Source organism: Mobula birostris, chromosome 23, assembly GCF_030028105.1.
Source record: "Mobula birostris isolate sMobBir1 chromosome 23, sMobBir1.hap1, whole genome shotgun sequence".
Classification (NCBI taxonomy): Eukaryota; Metazoa; Chordata; class Chondrichthyes; order Myliobatiformes; family Myliobatidae; genus Mobula; species Mobula birostris.
The window spans coordinates 51,218,866-51,240,600 of record NC_092392.1 but is presented as its reverse complement, the minus strand read 5'-3'; the positions used below and the strand labels follow the sequence as shown (position 1 = coordinate 51,240,600).

Genomic DNA, 21,735 nt, shown 5'->3' with positions numbered 1-21,735 from the left:
AGTGATTCCCAAAACTGATCCAAAATAAATGGCAATTGCCTGAAATTTTCAAATGCCAAATAAGTGACAAGAAATTTGTATTAGCCATTGTGCAGATTAAATTCTGAACAAAAATCTTTCAATTTTGTAAAAAAAGCATAATCATACTGTGTAGTCATTATTCTTCATGTGACAAATGAATTGGTCAGAGTTTTGAGGGTATTTAGCTGGAAACTATCAGACTGACCCCAGTCTTTATAAGCTAAAGGCCTAAGACCAAAAAAAAGCAAAAGCTTTTTTCCACTTCTCTCTCATTTACCCCCACCCCCCAAAAAAAACTGAAAGCACAAAAGCAACAAAGCATAGAAAATTAATGTGAAAATATGGTTGGGCTTAAATTAAGTTACACAAGTTCTTTTTTTTGCAATTATACCCTAAAATGTGTCTTGCGAGATCACATTGTAGAGGAATATACTTGGGGGCACAAAAGTTTACACTGGTAAAAGAATAAGAAATTACTGAAAAGAGATACAAAGGCCAGTCATGGTATTTATTTTCTCGTGGGGGAAGGGGTGTGCCTGGAGGCACCAACATTTCAAAGAAGCAGCTGCAATCAGTCTCAAAAAGACCTTTGACGAAGAGAGCAGCTGAACATGCTCCAGAAACTTTCTCTGAAAAGAATGACATTCTACACATTACATTTCAGCATTTGTAACTTTTCTGCAGGGCAAACAAAAATAGAGTATGTATAGAATGCTTTACAGACCATCGATTCTTTTAAACTTTTTTTTAAATCTCAGGTTCACACACAACCAAAGACAAGGCAAAAAAGTTTCTAGAATTACTGGTCCGAATGATCCAGTCGATCAGATTAGTTTTAACGAAGGATTATCAGGTCGATTTTGAATCACCATTTCCTCTGGAAATTTAATTTTCTGCTGAAATGAAAATGAGCTGACATTTGGTGGACCACTGTCATCTTACAATGCTGGCAGTTGCCCTGGATAATACACAGTACAGGATCTATAAGGCCTACTGCAGACACCCTGGTCAATAAATTAATTTAACACAGATTCAGAATCAAGCTGATGCATCTGATCTGCATGGTTTAGGGATAAACTGGAGGCTGCTCTGAACCACAAAACTTTCAAGGGGGATCTCCTGAGGACTTTTCCACACAAAAAACTACGTTAACTTAGAGTCAATAGCAAGTTTATTGGACATGCAGTCCCAACACCCAATTAAGCTGCTGATGGATAAACAATGACCAGATAAAACTTTAAACTGCAATGGAGCGTATTTACGAAAACACTTCTCATTCTCAGATGACATTCCTTCTTAACATGTGATAGTTGCACAAAACACATTCATCAGGAAGGGTGTTTTACAAGAATATTATAAAATTAGTTTTTCTCAGCATTATATGCTGAAAATTCATCTTTCTCTGCAGTGAAACATGCCTGCAACCTTTGATGGCTCTATTTGTGTCACCCTGAAGACTTTCTGGCTGCTTCCTTTTACAGGTGATCCCTGCATTATCGCCTTTCATGCGATAAAAATTAATTAACAGAAATTCACAACTCACAACATGAATTTTGAGACATGGGTTAACATTTCTTCTCACAGAGTGTGCATGAAAAGAAGAGAACAATCAACACAGTTTTGCTTTTGATTTGCTTTTCTTGATGCATACATATAAGAAGTGCATTTGAATTATGAAAAAGTGGGATACGGACTGCTTTTTCTTATTGCAATCCTTATCCCTCATAGCATGGGACTCTCGCGTTCTCACATTATGTTACTTTCCATGGAACGGCCCCTTCTGGAACATTGTGTGAAAAATTGGATAACGTATTCCATGGAGTAAATGTAGTTTTGCAGAATGGGGATAAACAGATCTTCCCTGTACAACAGCAAATTGTGATGCCTGTTAGGAAACCAGCCTGATCACCCTTGTGCACCAAAATCCAAAGATTATGGCCATGAACAGTGCCCACTACCACCAGTGGCTCCCTCCGTGATAAAAATTGGCTGCCATCCTATCCTCTATTATCCATCTCTGCAGACCTCAGCTCCACCTTCTGATCTTCCATTAACCCAGTGAACAACCACAGGGAGTTTTGTCCTCACTCATCTCAACCCCAGCTCTGGGTCATCGATTATTGCTGAATCCAAACCCCCTCCAGGCTACAGAAATGAATAATTGGACCTTTGGCCAGCACACATTTGGACCCTTGAACCTGGTCACAAAAGAAAATATTGACAGGTATATTTTTTATATAAAAAATGTATAAAGCTTGAAGACTAAATGAAGTTGCAGAGACTGATGGTAACTAAAGTAATTGTTTGAGATCCGCTCCCTCAGCAGTTGCTTGCAATTCTTTGGGTCTGCTGGAATTTCTAAATTCATATATTTCACCATTAATTCAAAGATTTCAAGATACATTAATTGTCAAAGAATGTATAAATTATACAGCCTTGAGATTTTTTTGCTTACAGGCAGCCACAAAGCAAGAAACCCAAAAGAACCCAATTAAAAATAAATAAAATAAAGACTATCACCTGCTGCTCCGAGAAGGGGGAAAAATATTCTAATCATGCAAACAATAGAAGCAAGCAACAACACTCTGAACCAAAATGAGTCCCTAGATCTGAACCCCAGAGCAGCCCGGAGGAGCCCCAAGCCTAGGTATCAGTCCATCATATTAGTGGGCACGAAGCAAAACAACCAGGGATAAACTTCACAGCCTCAGCGCCATGAACAGAAGAGACACCATTGCAGGACAGCAAGCAATATTGGCTCTCGCTTCTGATCCTGACACCCTGTCTTTCCAGTATATTGTTTAAATTGTCCAAACCGCTACAATGAAGAAAACTGATTTCAGTTTGCAAAAACCTTAGGTACACATAAAAAATGAATCTGCACCATGCCAAGTGGCTCTCTTTTAATAAAACACCTATTCAACAGTTTAGAAAGTTTACAAATTCAGTGAGACATTAAATATGTGCATAACAAGGATGCTTGATTTTAGTAGCTCACAAATGTAAATAAAATTAAACTTGTAATTTTATTGACCATAGCTTCTACTATAAACCATTGTTTAAAATGAATACTCACAGCATCCAAGAGCTACTTCCAATGAATGACCTTATTCTACAATATAAATCAATGTAGCTTAATTGACGTGCTTTCAGAGGACAAGGACAAGCAGAAAGGGAGAGCCTGGAGCTATTTTTTTGGACCTTCAACCAGCTGTTCTAAGATACACAACTGACACACAAGCTGGAAGTCCATTTGACCTGTTTAGGAGCTGTAAAGAGGAATTGTAAGCTTCCAAAGATAGCTCCTGTAAAGAGAGGAATGTTTGGGCATCCAGCATTAAAAAAGTCAAATGAAAGTTATGCGAATTTGATGTTAGAAATAGCTAGCTTACTGAATTTTTCGTTACAGGCCATAGAAATGCCATCTTTTCCTGAAATTTTAGCAAAAAAAAACCCCAAAAGATTAAACTAAAAAAAAAATCAGGCAAATTAAAAAGTCCCTGAACATTTGGATACAATTATGGTCAAATGCTAAACTGTTTTGAGTACTCAGCAGAAATTTCAAATTACAGTGTAGTATGTTTGTGCTGCATTCTCAGAATAAAAGTATTCAATTTAAAAACCACATTGGGAATTAAACCACAAAGTGCAACTTTAAAAACATCTGCAAGCAGTGAAATTAATTGGACAAGAATGTGGAATATTTCTAAGTCAGCAAATTAAACATTCAGAATATTGCCTTTAGAGATTTTCAACTATTTGTGTAAACACTGTAACAAGCCACACAAGGAGAAAATTGTGACTTACTCGTCATTCATGACAAATATACAGTTTTCTTGCGATGTATGTCCTGTAACTGGATGTTTGCAAGTTACCTTCCATTCATTGTGACTGCAGAAAAAGAAAATACGTGTCAGTTTGCTATACTAATATCACAATTACTTCCCTCCTTGCTTTTCTCTGGATCACACACTCATGCATACAGTGTACAAACAGTAGAGTGGTCAGATAACCACCTCTAGGAGCCAGCTTTAATCTTGAAATGAATAGCAAACTTGCTCAAATTTAACCCAGATGACCCGGCTCTATAGTATATACCCACAAAGTACAGTCTAAATTAATATGTCTGTACTGCACAAAAATACAGATAAACTCAAAATGATATTTTATCATTCTGCTTGGTTGCAAAATTTAAAATGAACCACAATGAAATTCACATTTCAACAAATCAAGCAAACAGAAGATGGACTGATCTATACAAAAGAAATTTCATGTTTAAAGGCAAAAATCAGTCCCTGTCAAAATATGAATCAGAAAATTATCCAAAAAAAATCAGCATTTAAGAAATTTCCTGTGAATCTAACAGTTCTGAAGAAGTTGAAACATGAAATAACACCATTCTCTCCACAGATAATTGCCTGACTGAATCCCACATTTTATTCTCTAAATCATGGAATACAGATAATTTCACAAGATGCAGATTGTACAGTATATAAAGCAGACATACATTCAGAAGCAATTAACTTTTGTCAGATCTGGTTACAATAAATCCTGAATATTTGCCATAGTAACATTCAGTAGTTAGGGGAATGTTGTGCATTGTTGCTTTCCAAACATTATTAGTTCAAACCAGATAAAGGTGTGAAAGCAATGGGTAACATACGCAAGTAGAAATGGCAACTTATTCACAGTATTGGGGAAAGAGGGAGTTGTTCCAATGGGAAGGGCTCCAGCTGAACTATGCTAGGACCATGGTCGTAGCAAATTGTACAACCAGGGCTGTGGATGGGACTTTAAACTAACTAGTAAGGGGTGGATTCAACAGCTTGGAAAAGAATATATAAAGTAAAAGGGAAAGAGAGTGAGGGGAGTTTACTGAAGTCTCTAGAACAAAGGACAAGTCAGAAAGTGATACAAATTTAACTTCAGGCAACATGGAGACAAGATCAAGAAGTTGGGTGGTGTATATAGGACCTTTTATATGAATGGATGGAGCATACAAAATAAGGTAAGTGAGTTTATGGAGCAGCTAGAAATTGGTGGCTGTGATGCTACAGCCATCAGAATCATAACTGAAACAAGATCACAGCTGCAAACTAAACATTCAAGGATACATATCCCATCAAAAAGCAGGCAGGTAGGCAGAGAGGGTGCAGTGGGTCTATTGGTAAAAAATGAAACCATATTCTTAGAACATGGGCTACCAACTTTGTTTATGCTATGGATCCCTACTATCAACCAAGAGGTCTGTGGACCCCAGGCTTTGAACCCCCACCTTTGAAAGAAGTGACATGAGGATCAGAAAATGTAGAATGCTTGTGCATAGAGGTAAAAATGAAGGAAGTTATAGAGACAGCGGCAAGGATGTGAGTTACAAATTACAATGGGAAGTAGAAAAGTCATATGAAAGGAAAATGTTATGATGCTCGTGAGGTTTCCAATATGCAGATTTCAATATCTATCCCAAAAAGAAGAAACCTCCTCAAAAGCAAAAGGGCATACAACAGAACAAAAAATATTGGGAAGCTAGAGGATGGGAAGTTTTAAAAAATGAACAGAAGGACAATTAAAAGGGTAATGAGAAAAATGATGAAATATGAAGGTAAGGTTGCCAATAATATAAGAGAGGATACCAAAGGATTTTTTTTTCAGACATATAGAGTAAAAGACAAGCAAGAGTAGATATCAAACTGCTGGAAAATTATGCTGGATTGGTAGTAAAGGGGTTCAAAGAAATGGTTGGTGAACTTAGTAAGTTAGAGATTGGCAGATATTATGTTGTAGGAATTACAGAGACATGGCTAAAAGACAGTTGTAGCTGGAATCTTAATATCCAAGGATACACAATCTATCAAAAGGACAGGCAGGTATGCAGAAGAGGAGGACTGGCTCTGCTGGTAAAAATGGAATGAAATCTTTAGAAAGAGATGATATAAGATCGGAAGACGTAGATTCCTTGTGAGTACTGTTAAGGAACTGCAAGGGTAAGAAGACCCTGATAGGGGTTATATTCAGAACTCTGAACGGTAGACAGGATGTAGTCTACAAATTACAGTGGGAGATAGAAAAAGTATGTAAAAAGGGAATGTTACGTTCATCATGGGAGATTTCAATAGGCAGATAGATTGGGAAAATCAAATTGATGCTGGATATCGAGAGAGAGAATTAGCACAATACCTCTGAATTGGTTTTTTGAAGCAACTTGTGGTTGAGCCCACCATGGGATCAGTAATTCTGGATTGGGTGTTGTGTAATGAACTGGATATGATTAAGGAGCTTAAGATAATGGAACCCTGAGAAAACAGTGATCATAATATGATAGAATTCACCTTGCAATTTGAAAGAAAGAAGCTAAAGCCATCTGTAAAGCCAGTGGCCTCAATGACTACAGACCGGTGGCATTGACCTCCCACATCATGAAGACCCTGGAGAGACTTGTTCTGGAGCTGCTCCGGCCTATGGTCAAGCCACACTTAGGTCCCCTCCAGTTCGCCTACCAGCCCGAACTAGGAGTTGAGGATGCCATCCTCTTCCTGCTGAACAGTGTCTATGCCCACCTGGACAAGCCAGCGAGCACTGTGAGGGTCATGTTTCTTGACTTCTCCAGTGCGTTCAACGCCATCCGCCCTGCTCTGCTGAGGGAGAAGCTGACAGCGATGCAGGTGGATGCTTCCCTGGTATCATGGATTCTTGATTACCTGACTGGCAGACCACAGTACGTGTGCTTGCAACACTGTGTGTCCGACAGAGTGATCAGCAGCACTGGGCCTCCACAGGGGACTGTCTTGTCTCCCTTTCTCTTCACCATTTACACCTCAGACTTCAACTACTGCACAGAGTCTTGTCATCTTCAGAAGTTTTCAGATGACTCTGCCATAGTCGGATGCATCAGCAAGGGAGATGAGGCTGAGTACAGGGCTATGGTAGAAAACTTTGTCACATGGTGTGAGCAGAATTATCTGCAGCTTAATGTGAAAAAGACTAAGGAGCTGGTGGTAGACCTGAGGAGAGCTAAGGTACCGGTAACCCCTGTTTCCATCCAGGGGGTCAGTGTGGACATGGTGGAGGATTACAAATACCTGGGGATATGAATTGACAATAAACTGGACTGGTCTAAGAACACTGAGGCTGTCTACAAGAAGGGTCAGAGCCGTCTCTATTTCCTGAGGAGACTGAGGTCCTTTAACATCTGCCGGACGATGCTGAGGATGTTCTACGAGTCTGTGGTGGCCAGTGCTATCATGCTTGCTGTTGTGTGCTGGGGCAGCAGGCTGAGGGTGGCAGACACCAACAGAATCAACAAACTCATTCGTAAGGCCAGTGATGTTGTGGGGATGGAACTGGACTCTCTCACGGTGGTGTCTGAAAAGACGATGCTGTCTAAGTTGCATGCCATCTTGGTCAATGTCTCCCATCCACTACATAATGTACTGGGTGGGCACAGGAGTACATTCAGCCAGAGACTCGTTCCACCGAGATGCAGCACGGAGCATCATAGAAAGTTATTCCTGCCTGTGGCCATCAAACTTTACAACTCCTCCCTTGGAGGGTCAGACATCCTGAGCCAATAGGCTGGTCCTGGACTTATTTCATAATTTACTGGCATAATTTACATATTACTATTTAACTATTTATGGTTCTATTACCATTTATTATTTATGGAGCAACTGTAACGAAAACCAATTTCCCCCGGGATTAATAAAGTATGACTATGACTAAAGGAGTAAAGGAAATTACAGAGACATGAGAGAGGAGTTGGCCAAAGTTGATAGGAAGGGGACAGATGACGTCAGAGCAGCAATGGCCAGAATTTCTGGGAGCAATTCAGAAAGCACAGGATAGATACTTCCCAAAGCAAAGGAAGTATTCTAAAGGGAAGATAATGACTGACAAGGAAAGTCAAAGCCAACATAAAAGCACAAGAGAGGATATATAATAGAGCAAAAATTAGTGGCAAGTTAGAGGATTGGGTATTTTTTAAAAACCAACAGAAGGTAACTAAAAAAAACACAAGTGGGGTAAGGATAAAATATGAAGGTAAACCAGCTAATATCAAAAATGATACAAAAACTTTTTTTCCCAGGTATATAAAGAATGAAAGAGCGGCAAGAGTAGATATTCCAATGCTAGAGGATGACGCTGGTGAGATAGTAATGGGGACCAAGGAAATGGTGGATGAACTGAATAAGTATTCTGTATTATTCTTCACTGTGGAAGACACGCAGTATAGTTGAAATTCCAGGTGTTGGGGGCCATGAAGTGTGTGAAGTTACCACAACCACAGAAAAGGTTCTTGGGAAAACTGAAAGGTCTGAAGGTAGCTAAGTCACCTGGACCAGATGGTGCACACCCCAGAGTTCTAAAAGTGGTAGCTGAAGAGACTGTGGATGCATTAGTAATGATCTTTCAAAAATTAATTGATTCTAGCATTGTTCTGAAAAAATAAAAAATTACAAATGTCATTCCACTATGCAAGAAGGAAGAAAAGAAGAACAAAAATTATAGGCTCATTAGCCTGACTTCACTGGTTGGGAAGATGTTGTACTCGATTGATAAAGATATGGTTTCAGGGTATTTGGAGGCATATGACTAAATAGACCAAAGTCAGCATGGTTTCCTCAAGGGAAAATCTTGCCTGACAAATCTGCTGGAATTCTATGATGAAATAACAAGCAAGATAAAGAAGGGAGAATTGGTGGATGTTGTGCGCTTCGATTTTCAGAAGGCCTTTGCTGAGGTGCTACATATGAGGCTGCTAAACAAGACAACAGCTCAGGGTTGTACAAGAAAGAAACTAGCAAAGATAGAGAGAATTGGCTGATTAGCAGGAGGCAAAGAGTGGGATTAAAGGAATCCTTTTCGGATTGGCTGCTGGTGACTAGTGGTGTTCTACAGGGGTCTGTGTTGAGACTGATTCTTTTTACATTGTATGTCAATGATTCTGATGATGAAATGGATGGTTTTGTAGCCATGTTTGCAGACAATAGGACCACAGGTGGAGGATCAGGTAGTGTTGAAGAAGCAGAGAGGCTGTAGAAGGACTTAGATAGATTAGCAGAAAAGATGAAGGGGTGGCAGATGGAATACAGTGTTGGGAAGTGTATGGTCATGCACTTTGGTAGAAGGAATAAAGCATAGACAATTTTCTAAATTGTGAGGATATTCAACAATCTGAGGTTAAAAGGTATTTGGGAGTCCTTGCACAGGATTCCCTAAGGTTAATTTGCAGGTTGACTCAGTGGTGAGGAAGGCGAATGTAATATTAGCATTCATTTCCAGATGACTAGAATATAAAAGCAAGGATGTAATACTGAGGCTGTATAAGGCATTGGTGAGGCCTCACTTGGAGTATTGTGAAGTTTTAGGCCCCTTATTTAAGAAATATTGTGCTAACATTGGAGAAGATTCACAGGAGGTTCACGAGAATTATTCCAGGAATGAAAGGGTGATCATATGAGCAGCGATTAAAGGCTCTGGGCCTGTACTCACTGTAATTTAGGAGAATGGGGGGGGGGGGGGGAATTTTATTGAAACCTATTGAACGTTGAAAGGCCTAGATACAGTGGATGTGAAGAGGATGTTTCTTTCAGTGCGAGTCTAGGACCAAAGGGCACAGCCTCAAAATAGAGGGACATCCATTTAGAACAGAGAAGAGGAGGAATTTATTTAGCCAGAGGGTTGTGAATCTATAGAATTTGCTGTCACAGGACACTGTGGAGGCCAGGTCACTGAGTGTATTTAAGGTGGAGGTTGATAGGCTCTTGATTAGTCAGACGAGAAAGATTATGGGGAGAAGGCAGAAGAATAGGGTTGAGATGGAAATGGTTCACCCATGATGAAATGAAGCAGACTCCATGCGTTGAATGGTTAATTCTGTTCCTATGTCTTACGGCGTTATGGTCTGAAGCATTTTGTGTGAGACGTCACTGTGGAAGACAATAACTGTGTGCTAGAAATTCAAGAGTGTCAGGGGGCAGGAATGAGGGTAGTTGCTATTACTAAGGAGAATGTGCTTCAGAAGCTGACAGGTCTGAAGGTAGATTAAGTCAACTGGACCAGATGAACGACACTCCAGAGTTCTGAAAGAGGTAGCTGAAGAGATTGTGGAGACATGAGTAGTGATCTTTCAAGAATCACTGGATTTTGAATTGATCCAGAGAACTGGAAAATTGCAAATGTCACTCTGCTCAGGATGTAATACTGAAATTTTATAACGCATAGGCCAGAACATTTTGGAGAATTGTGAGCAGTTTTGTGCCAACATCTAAGTAAGGATGTGTTGGCATTGGGGAGAACCCAGGTTACTTACAAGAATGACTCCTGGGAGTGAAATGGTTACATATGATGAACAATTGATGACCCTAGGCCCGTATTCTTTGGAGTTTATAAGAATGAGTAGGGATCTCATTGAAACCTGTTGATCATTAAAAGGCCTGCACAGAGTGGACATGGAGAGGACGTTTTCAAAAGTGGGAGAGTCTCAGACCGGGGGACATCCTCAGAATAGAAGGAGAACCCTTTAGAACAGATACATGGAGGAAATTCTTTAGCTCGAGGATTGTAAATCTGTGGAATTCACTGCCTCAGATGGCTGTGGAAATTAAGTCATTGAGTATATTTAAAGCAGTGGTTGATCGGCTCTAGATTAGTAAGGGCATCAAAGTTATGGAAGGAAGGCAGGAGAATGGGGTTGAAAAGGATAATAGATCAGCCATGATGGAATGGTGAAGTAGAATCTATCTTCTGATTGGCCTAGTTCTGCTCCTATATCTTATGGTCTTTGTGTGAATGGCAGCAATGAAAATTAAATAATGGAAACTATTTCACCATTTGACTTGCCAGTGTTGTTTGTGCATCAATCACTAGAGTGTGAATATAAAATCAGAACATACTGCAGAAATGGTGGAGTTGTGTTTTATTTTTGAATAATGAGGCAGGAGATACAGCTATCATAAATATTTACTACTTCCAGGAAAATCAACATTCTAAGTAATCTTACTTGTCACAGTAATATCCCTAACTTCCTTTATCTTGACCAAGCCTGACATTGCTCTTCTTCAGAACACTTTGCCTTTGTCAGGTCACATCACTGTATTGATTTAGTCTGACTCCAAGATGAAGAATTTCAGTGCCTTCATGTGATCATTCCATTCTTTTTGCATTCCCTACATTGTGACCTGTGACTTGATGTTCAATTACAGGCCAGCTCTCATGGTCCATCTTTGCCTTTCCTAATATGTTTCATATCCTCTTTTATTTTAGCTAACCGAGTTTTATCATCTGCACATCTCAGCAGTTGATGCTTTGACCTTTTACTTTGATTTCTGCCTCAGCTTTTTTTCATAAGGTCATTCAACATGGGAAATAATCAATTAGCTTACCAATCCAGGGGCAGCCACCTGCATGAATCCAGCCTTCCAGTACTTGTCCAACAGTCTTCAAAGGTTCATATAGACAGTTCTTACATGCTGCCAGCGACTCTGTTTCCACCACTCTCTCAACTCATACAAATTTCAGATGTGCTTCATTATAGGTTACTCAGATTCCATGAAATGGAAGAAAAATTATCTACTCTCCTCTGTGCCAAACAGAGTTCCTAATCCCACTGAGCACCAATGCTCAGGGAAAAGATGACATGCCAAGGTAAGGTGGAATGATAAAGATGATGGACAGAAAACAAGATGGATGGTTGTGATAAAAGAAACTACTAATATCTCTCCACAGCAGCTTTGGAACAAGGTGGGCAATAAATCATTCTGGGGAGAGTTAGAATGCCAAGTCATATGATATCAACATCCTCTCCAGAAGGATTTAACTCGGATCTATTCTTGGAATATGTTTCTTCAAATTCATCTTCAGTGGTTTTAAAATTCCCTTAAAATCAGCCCTGGAAAACCACTGCAGAAATTTAATATTAATTTGCTTTCTCAGAATAATTGCCATGTAAATATTAAGTAGTAATATGGCATGCTGCCTCACCCAATTTCACTTAGAGATGCTGAATTTCTTCTTTTTCAACAAGATAAAAGTGAGTATCTGAACAAATAGAATTTTCACCTACAGCAGCACTGTGCATACTTTACAAAAGTTGTTTTTGTACTGTTTGAGGTCTGTGTAAGTACTAATGTATCATCATTATATACAAGTATGAATGAAGTAGCTGTCTAAAGCTCAAATGCACAATAGGCAGGATAAGCTAACAACTTCTAAATGACAAACAATAAACAAGAGACATTGTCTATGATCAGCCAGAAGCACTACTACTTATGTCCTTCAGCCTCTCTTCGTCTCCATCCTGTCACAGACATTTCCTTTATTCCCTCAAACAGATTTGATTTCTATACTTTCCTAGTTCTGATGAAAATTCATGAATCTGAAAGGTGAATTCTGTTTCTCCATAGGTGACTCTACTGCTGACTTCTCTAATAATTTCTGATGTTGCTTATTTCGATGAAAACATGGCAAGGGAAAAGAAATCATTCTCCTCACCCATAGGTCCTAGTCAGATGTGATCATTATTTAAAATCAGCACAACCTCACAGCACAGTCCAGACAAGCACAGTCAACTACAAAATCTTTTTCCAAGACTGACGGTTTAGATAAGTTCTTTAGGCTAAACATTTATTGCTGTAAGACTAAATGAGTCCTTTTAGTATTGTCAATAAAAGAAAAATAATTTAGGATTATTCCTGTGTTATTATATGCTGATACAGATAAACTAATTTTTTTGATGACCGTTTGTCTTCCATATACTTGTATCACAATCTAAATGTGCAGCACTCCTTCACTGCACATAGAAACGCTGTAGCGTGCTGTTTTGAGGGCCTTTCATCAACCAGCTCTCTTTACCTTTTCATTTCTATAGAGTAGATTAGTTAAAATTTACAATATTATCTAATTTGATCATTCAGAACTAAAATTAAACCTGTCTGAATTAAAATAGGTTGGAGTATTGTCCTGCTAACTGCTGTTCCTTTTGCTTTTGGTATGGTGTGCATAAACTTGGAGATAGAAAAATATTAGAACTTCAAGATTTTCTTTTGGTGTTCCATCTACTAATGTATTTTTGCAATCATTCCACCAAGAAGTGATATATGTGCCATTTTTAAAAAAAATTTCTCCCAGTTTTCTCAGAAGGATCTCTGAGGTAGCTTAGCTCTAGCTGAAGGTTTCTTCATTTAATACAAGTTACAGCTACTTTTTGAAATGTGATATTCTCGGCTATGACTATCTTGATTTAACAATTCCTGTGACTAATGGTCCAGAATTGTATTAAATCTGCCTTGGCTGTTTGCCCACTGAGATCATCATTGCTGGTAACTTAATGCCAGTAATGGTAGTGAGTAACAAAGGAAATGGAAATTAAGGTTAGAATACTCAGCTCTATCACACTGCAGTGATTCCAGCCCTAATTCAGCCTTGTTTCATATTTAATGTAATGCAAAGCAAAAACAGCAGATGTTGCAGACACTCAGCAAGACATGCAGCAAATGATAAAGGAACTCTTTCCACAGATGCTGCCTGACCTGCTGAGTGTTTCCAGCATTTTGTGTTTACAGGTGTCCCCGGCTTTTCGAATGTTCGCTTTACGAAACCTCACTGTTACGAAAGACCTACATTAGTTACCTGTTTTCGCTAACAGAAGGCATTTTCACCATTACGAAAAAAGCAGCGTGCGCCCCAAGCAGCCAAGTTCCTCCCCCAGAACTGAATTCTAGCCGGCATTGCTTAAACATGTGCCTGTGAGCAGCCATTAGCAAGATCAGTTCTAAGGTATCAGAAAAGCCTAAAAGAGCTCATAAGTGTGTTACACTTAGCGTAAAACTAGACATAATTAAGTGTTTCGATCGTGGTGAACGAAGTAAGGGCAAAGTGAGTTTGGCTTGTGGAAGTTGATGAAGATGATATTGAAGAGGTTTTGGCATCCCATGACCAAAAACTGATAGATGAAGAGCTGATGCAATTGGAAGAGGAAAGGATAACAATCGAAAGCAAATGCAGTAGCGAAACGGACCGGAAGTGAAGTCGTCCAGGAACTCAATGTGAAGCAACTGCATGAGATTTTCCCTGCAATGATTGCAGAAAAGTACCACTTTAATTTTGAAAGGGTACGTAGGTTTAGGGCATATTTGCAAGATGGTTTGAGTGCTTACAAAGAACTGTATGATAGAAAAATGCGCGAGGCTAAGCAATCAAGCATACTGTCGTTTTTCAAGCCTTCCACATCAGCCACTGCAGACGACGAACCTCAGCCTTCGACATCGAGGCAGGCAGACACAGAAGAAGATGGCCTGCCTGCCCTGATGGAAACAGATGACGAGATGACACCCCAGTATCCCACCACCCCAACCCCCCGGCCATGGACCGATACATTGCCGTAGAGAATGCAGTGGTAGCTGGGACACACCCAGCACATCTTTAAGAAAAAAGCCGAAATAAACAAGCTAATTAATTAGGTGCCACCCAGCACATAAATGTCGGCCCAGATCAGAGGTGATTGCCAATTGTATCAGAGTGCAATTGACTCTATGGCTTAAGATCTGCTTCATTATGTTACAAAAATCTGTTTTTGAATTGCATGGCTTGAGCAGATATCCGACACCTTCAAGGAGATGAAGGCACAGCTTAATTAGCAAGTGGAACGGAATGTCTTCAAAGTTGAATCTACTCTTCTATTACAAAATTCCCTGAAGGAGAATATAACCGGTGTATAGAACTGTTGGATGAATTAAAGCAAATAGTGCACCTTCCAGATAACGATTCAAAGTTGGCACCATGAGACCTGCAATCCACCCCATGGTATCTCTGTCAGATCTCACATGAAGCTACCTGGTCAGACTTTAGAGAGACTTCCCTGTAACCATTAATTAACACCTTCCTTCAAATGTTATACACCAAGAACTTCTCAAACAACAGTAGTAACTACTGATAGCATCTCTTAATTGATTCTAACTCATCTGTAAGATTACCTGTCTCACCTCCGTGATAGGTCTGCTATGAAAATCATTATCATTCATGCTGGGGTTAAAAAGTAACTCTTTAGTTAACCAGGCTTTTTCTAGTTGGAGCAGACTTATTATGGATCCTTCCACAAAAGTATGTTAGTCAATAACCTTTAAGTGGAGAAATACTCAGGGGGACTGGAAACAGAAAGTGTGCATGCCCTCTCCATCGCTTTGTTAGTTGGTGGATTTGCCAGATTACAAGCTCTTAAGGATCTTCAAATGTACATCTTACATGTCTCCTTTCTCAGGTCCACATTTGTAAAAATTGCATAATCTGTTAAAAGTTTAAACTTTAAAAAAAAATTAACAGTTCTTCAGATTCATAACCCAAATATGTAAAAGTTAAAATTACAATGATGACAACATACAGTAGAGATTTTGAGTAGAATTTATATTAAAACCAGAAGGGCCCTATGAAATCCTGTGTAATTACATGTGGAAGTACAAAAACAGATTTTTGCCTTACCAGTTCCATATAATAACCATGCTGCATTCCAGCTTTCTACCATCATCTAAATGCATCAGCAGAAACATCCGTTCCAGACTCCTTTATGGGCTTATCTTTCTTTAATGCTTCTTTGGTATTCTATAGTATTACTTTTCACATTCTATACAATATGTGGAAAATGTGTGGAACATAATGTAGAAATGACATACAACTCTCAAGACATTTTATTTTTTTCACGTCTCACACTAACAGCCTCTCAGTGGAAATATTCTATCTGTGCATATTTGATCAAAATCTACTATAATTTTAAGGCCAAACACTTTTCTTAGTCAGAAAAAGTCATGCTGTTTATTTTTTTTACATGGGCATCATAGCTTTTTTTATAATGTTGGTAACCAAAACAGCATACACTACTTCAAATGTGGTATCTCTGAACTTTAATAAACATTCAGCCTAACTTCATTACCCTCCAATTCCATTTACCTATATTCAAACTCCTGCTTTTGGTTTGCCTTTTATTGGCTTTATTAATTGGTCTTGTTAGTCTGTATTCGAAGATTTGGTTATTTATATGATCATATCCTTTGTGGCTTCAATTCATTTAGATTATTTTCCAGGTCATTTTTGACAGCTTATCTGCTTACCAAAATAGAGTTCAGACACTGCTCCCTCTAGCTGTCTGATCATCTGATTTACCTATACTTATTCAGAATTATTTATCACATATACCTCAAAATATACAGTGAAATGTGTGATTCGCTTTAACAACTACCATATCCAAGAATGTGTTGGGGGCAGCCCACAAGTGTCGCTACACATTCTGGCACCAACATAGCATGCTCACAATGTTCAACATAACAACAACACAAAACTCAGAACAACACAAACAGTAACAACAACATAACAAAAGAACACAACAAAACAAGACAATAGCAACAAACCAAGCTTCTTTCCCACCATCCCACCAACCCTAGGAAAGGCCCCATCCATGCCTCCAATCCTTGGTCCTGGACTCTCATATTTGCAGATATCAGGCCTCCAACCTATAGTCTCTGTGACTGCAACATGTCCAATTCGAAGACTAGGTGCTGCTCTGCAAGCATACATTAGAATGGTGAACGGGGCCATACACAGCTTAAGGTGGGAGTGAACATAATGCCAATTTTTCAATGTCTCACTCCATCTATCTCCTGTCATATTGTTGTTCTTTGCAATTTGCAGTACATTTTTTCCTGACTTCAATATCTTTGTAATGGAATGTCCAACACCTTACCAAAAATAATCATTGTTAATGCAAAGATAACTACAATTTTAGATGGCCTTTTGAAATCTTAGCTCACTTAAGAGCCAAAATTAAGTGGCATATTTAAATTCTCAATGCTATTTCTCCATTGTTGCTCTTTTATAAAGTTACCTGGCATTTTTACTATTTCCCTCTTTCCATAGTAGGATTTAAACTCAAATGCTGGATTATTAAGCACTTAACTGACACTATACTACCAAAGTCTGAGACACTGTGTTGATCAACATCTTGCAGATGTTGCTTCAACAATCACAGCCATTGTACTGGAAAAGAGAAGGTTTTAACCAGTGAAGTGTTTTCACCTTGAGTTTTTCTGCCTTTTACTTTATCCACAATGGTATATTTTGTCAAATACTGTATTTATCTCGTAGGCAATTCACCTCACCACCTTAAAGAATTCAACGCCTTTGTTCATATTTTCATAAAAACTATAATCTTGTGTTCTTAATAGAAGCTAAACTAAGCAACAGTGAGTTATTAGGAAGTACTGTTTCTTCCAAGATTATTCATCTTTGTAGAATTAACTCTGGAACACAAAAACTTCACTTGTTTACATGTTAAATCATTCACGTGAGCAATGATTTGTAGGCTGAAGTCAACTCAATTCATTGCATAACCAGATGTTTGAAAAACAAAATTGCACTGCTTGCAAAAGCACTAGGCTGCAAATCAATTGTACGGCCTGGATTCTCAATCTGTGCTCCAACCAAAGTGGCCATTATGTCAGCAAGAGACAGAGGGCTAAACTCATGGATCTTCCTCCCCCAGAGTCCAGAAGTGTGGTCAAAATTGTAACTGGGCTCAGCTGGTGCCATACTGAGGCCCCATCTCCAAATGTTCCTTTCTAAATCTGTAAGCCAGAAAAATAAGGGCTCAAAGCTGTCATTAATTTTAATGCTTTAAATGCCTTGAGAGACAATTAAGAACAAATTAAAAGCACATAAAACTTCAGCTGAAAACACTCAAGCAGAATAATTATTAAACAAACATTGCACATTTATGTGAACCAGTGGCAAAAGGCAGCACAATTTGGCTCAAGGGTAAAAGAATGGTATAGCCATCATTGCTTATATCTCACTGTTTCGGCAGCCCAGAGCCAGTACTAACCTGTGTGTGTTTTTGTGTGTGTGTCCCTGTGCGTTCAGTTTGCATGTTCTTCCCACGACTGTATTATGACATATACATACTTTGATAATAAATTTACTTTGAACTTCGGTTTTCTCCAACATTCCCTGATGCTGATTGTAGGTTAACAAGCTACTGGAAACTGGTAGGCGAGAGCAGCAGGGCGGGATGGTTGGAAGGTGTGAGGAGATAGGGATACAGGGAAATAGGGAATGGTGCTGAGTTGGCACAGACTCATTGGACTGAATGGCCTCTTTCTTTGTGATGAGTAAATATGGGGAAAATGTAAGGAACATAAAAATGTCATACAGTAAATTCAAAACCAAGATCAGATATTTATAAAGGGCAATTAAACATTTTATCCCACACAAAAAATGTGCACTTTATTGCACAAAATCTTTCAGTGGCTAACTTTTAAACTGAGAAGTCATTTTTTTTTTTGGCTGAATGTTGCACAGCTTGATGAAGTTCATCTTTGATTATGCTCAAAGGAATACCATCACAAATTAATATCTGTAGAGGTAGAAGATTCCCTTAAATGCTTAAGTTTCAGGGCAACAGCTAAGCTTGCTACACAAGGAAAGGAAAAAAAACATTGCTTCCCTAGTCACATTTTTCTTATTAATACACATAACTTCCCAATTTAAATAAAACAAAATTCAAATTAGTTTCAGAAGAGATTGCTAGTCCAAATCTATATGGATAACATTTGTAAATTAGTAAACTGTTTGAGTCTGGAAACCTGCTAGGATATGAGAAACTCCATTAACAGATGATAATTTCAAACAGAACTGTGGATGGACAGCTCTTAAAAAAAAAAAGCAGAAAATGTGGTTAACACTCAGTAGTTCAGGCAGCATTTGTAGTGAGAGAAACAGTTAGCACTTTGGGTCAAAGACATTTCTGAGTAATTGATGCTGCCTGACCTGTTGAGTGTTTCTAGCATATTTTTTGCACTTTTTTTTAAACCTGAGAAGTAGATGTTAAAAACTATAACTCAGAAGCCAGAATCGTTTAGGATTCTTATAAATGTTGAAAACACCTACCCAATATTGAAAAGCCTAGATAGACTGGATGTCCAGAGGATGTTTCAAATGGTGGGAGAGCATAGGACCAGAAGGCACAGCCTCAGAATAGAAGTTTGAAGTAAATTTATGATTAAAATGCACATATATCACCATATACTACCTTGAGATTAATTTCCTTTAATAGTCCCTTTAAAACAGAGATGACAAGGAATTTCTTTTGCCAGAGGTTGATGAATCTCTGGAGGCCAAGTCATTGGGTATATTTTATCAGTCATTGAGTCACACGGCACAGAAACAGGTCCTTCGGCGCATTTGGTTCATGCTGACCAAGATGCCACATCTAAGCTAGTCCCATTTGCCAGCATTTGGCCATAACCTTTTAAAAACCTTCCTAATCCATGTACCTGTACAACTGTCTTTTGAAAATTGCTATTGTACTTGCCTCAACAACGTCCTCTGGCAGCTGACTCCACAAATATCATGCTTCATGTAAAAAAAAAAAGTCCCACTTTGTTAACCATGTTTTCAGCTAACACCAAATTGGAACTTAAGCATCACTAGTGCAAGATCACCATATGAGAAGATCGGACTTACCCTACAAATACTTTATCCACCCATTAATCACACTTAAGTCACAAGTATGTTCTCACATACACCTTCATCCAATAAGTGTAAATAAAGCTTCATTCATACTGTAAACCAGATTTATTAAAACAAACAGCTGTTGTGCAGTCACTTCTATGAATAACCTTTCCAAGAAACTGTCTCCAAATGTTTAAAAGAGCCTGATAAGGTCAGGCTCAGAAATATATCATGACGGCTTAACCATCAACAATAAAGGGGCACAAACTACCCCAAATTTCATGTATGGCATATGGGGTGGATTCTGGTTCACTGGGACAGATCGAGACTAGTACATTTTGGCCCAACTAAGCAGCTGCCCCGGTTAGCTGAATTTTCATGGAAATAGTTAAAAAGGTATAGAAAAGACAAACTACCATTTAACTGAGTCTCAAATTATGTATCCAGATGAAATGCAGAACAAATTGGAGCACAACCAATGCTACTACATTACCATAAAACTGTATTAGTACCTAATCAACTGCTCAGACCAATGAACTCAGACTTCTGAGGTTGAGAGAGTGGAACAGTCCCAGTGCAATGCCTTTTCCACTTTGAAAGCTCTTCCATATAGGCTTCATTGACATTGTTAGATACGACAGACAACCGACATGCTACCATATTCTTTTGATTGACTCTAAATGAACAAAATTAGCACAGGCACCTACCTAGTGGACTGCCTTCATACAATGCTTTTAACAATTGCATCCTCCAAATCTTCATTTTCATCGCAACATTCAAGTTCAAGTTCTTTGTAGTTCCTAACTTGTTGAAGAAGTGAAATCATTTCATTTTCACTCCTGGCCGTTTGCGGCATCTCAAGGCCTAAATGCTTGAAACTACAGTGCGCAAAACGATTCTAAATTGTCTTACTACTTATTTCTCACAAACTATCAGTAACAAAAATCACTACTTTTTGAACACAAATACATACAAATGATGTTATTTAAAAACTGTTCACTCTAAGCACAGACAGTCTCCTGTCCCAATTAAGTGACATAGTGTCTCAAATAAATTAAGGGAATCCTGCCTAGTTTCTCAATTAGTTTTTCTTCTATAAAAGTTGTTCCAAATAAGCAGCAGCCTTGATTAACTGATGGCCCAATTAACCAGCATCCACTGCATTTCTTAATTCATGTATTTAGGTTGCTCTGACAGCAAATACAACTGGAGGAAAGAAAAATCTTCCAAAAAATTTCCAAATATTATTCAACCAAAATATGCTTTAGGTGTTGTATAGTTCTTCCTTTAACAAGCCACTGTGGTAGGAAACTTCCCTAAATCCTGTTCCTTTGTCTCATTTGAACAAAACATTCAGATGAAGCATAACAAGATACCAATACTTCTACAAAAGAAAAGATGATTGAGAATGAAGTGCTCCATCTGACTCATATGCCATTTTCAGCATAATAATTCAGCAAAAGCCAAATATTGATTAAACTACTGGTGAACGCAAATGCATTCTACCTCCCTGATGTTAAGACAGAATGAAATAATATTTTATTGGAAGAGGAATTAATTATAGGATCAATGTGTGGTCCATCATTTTAGTAGTTCTTCTCATACTGCTTCAAAGCATTATATTGACCAATTAAGAGTTTGAAGTCTCCAGGTTCCGTGTTACTTTCATTAGTCTCTCTTTTGCAACTCTTGGAATACCACGGGATTATTAATCTACCTGATACCAAATCGTGGACAATGAAAGCTTGCAAAGTACTAAAATAATTTAACCAATAGGCCACAAATATTCTGTTTTTTGATAATTAAGAGCAACAGTACATCTGAGATATTCATGTGCATTATTTTACTTTGAACAATTCATGAAACTTGTACGCCAAATTCCAGTTAGCTAGACAAATGACAGAAAATAATCTATCTCCAGAGAAGTTGACATTACCGGAGGGACATTGTAAAATACAATATACTGCTGTACATTATGATATACACTTGATGTAAAAGATGGCATCCAACACACAGAACACCCAAATATGACATACCTACCAGCATCTGTTCTACTGCCATGTTACATTAGGCTGTTTATATCAACCTATTTATCCAGTCCAATATGAAGACTACTATTTTTAATCGCATACTTTCCAGAGAATTAATGCATAAATGTTTCTGTGAATAGAGATATTATATAATGACAATTGCAAAATTGGTGGTTGAATCCTCAATGTATTC

General features: G+C 38.4%; 1 protein-coding gene across 8 annotated transcripts in view; it reads right to left on the bottom strand.

Annotated features, from left to right (window-relative positions):
* plekha5 (pleckstrin homology domain containing, family A member 5) overlaps positions 1-21,735 on the bottom strand; it is a 298,352-nt gene that overhangs the window by 148,220 nt on the left and 128,397 nt on the right. For 7 of the 8 annotated variants that reach the window (XM_072241807.1, XM_072241799.1, XM_072241801.1 and 4 more), the window contains one exon: positions 3,829-3,912. The exons of the other annotated variant lie outside the window; for it this stretch is intronic. In XM_072241807.1, coding sequence (XP_072097908.1) covers positions 3,829-3,912 — 84 coding nt within the window. The remainder of the gene's footprint in view (positions 1-3,828; positions 3,913-21,735) is intronic. 8 annotated transcript variants of the gene reach the window in all.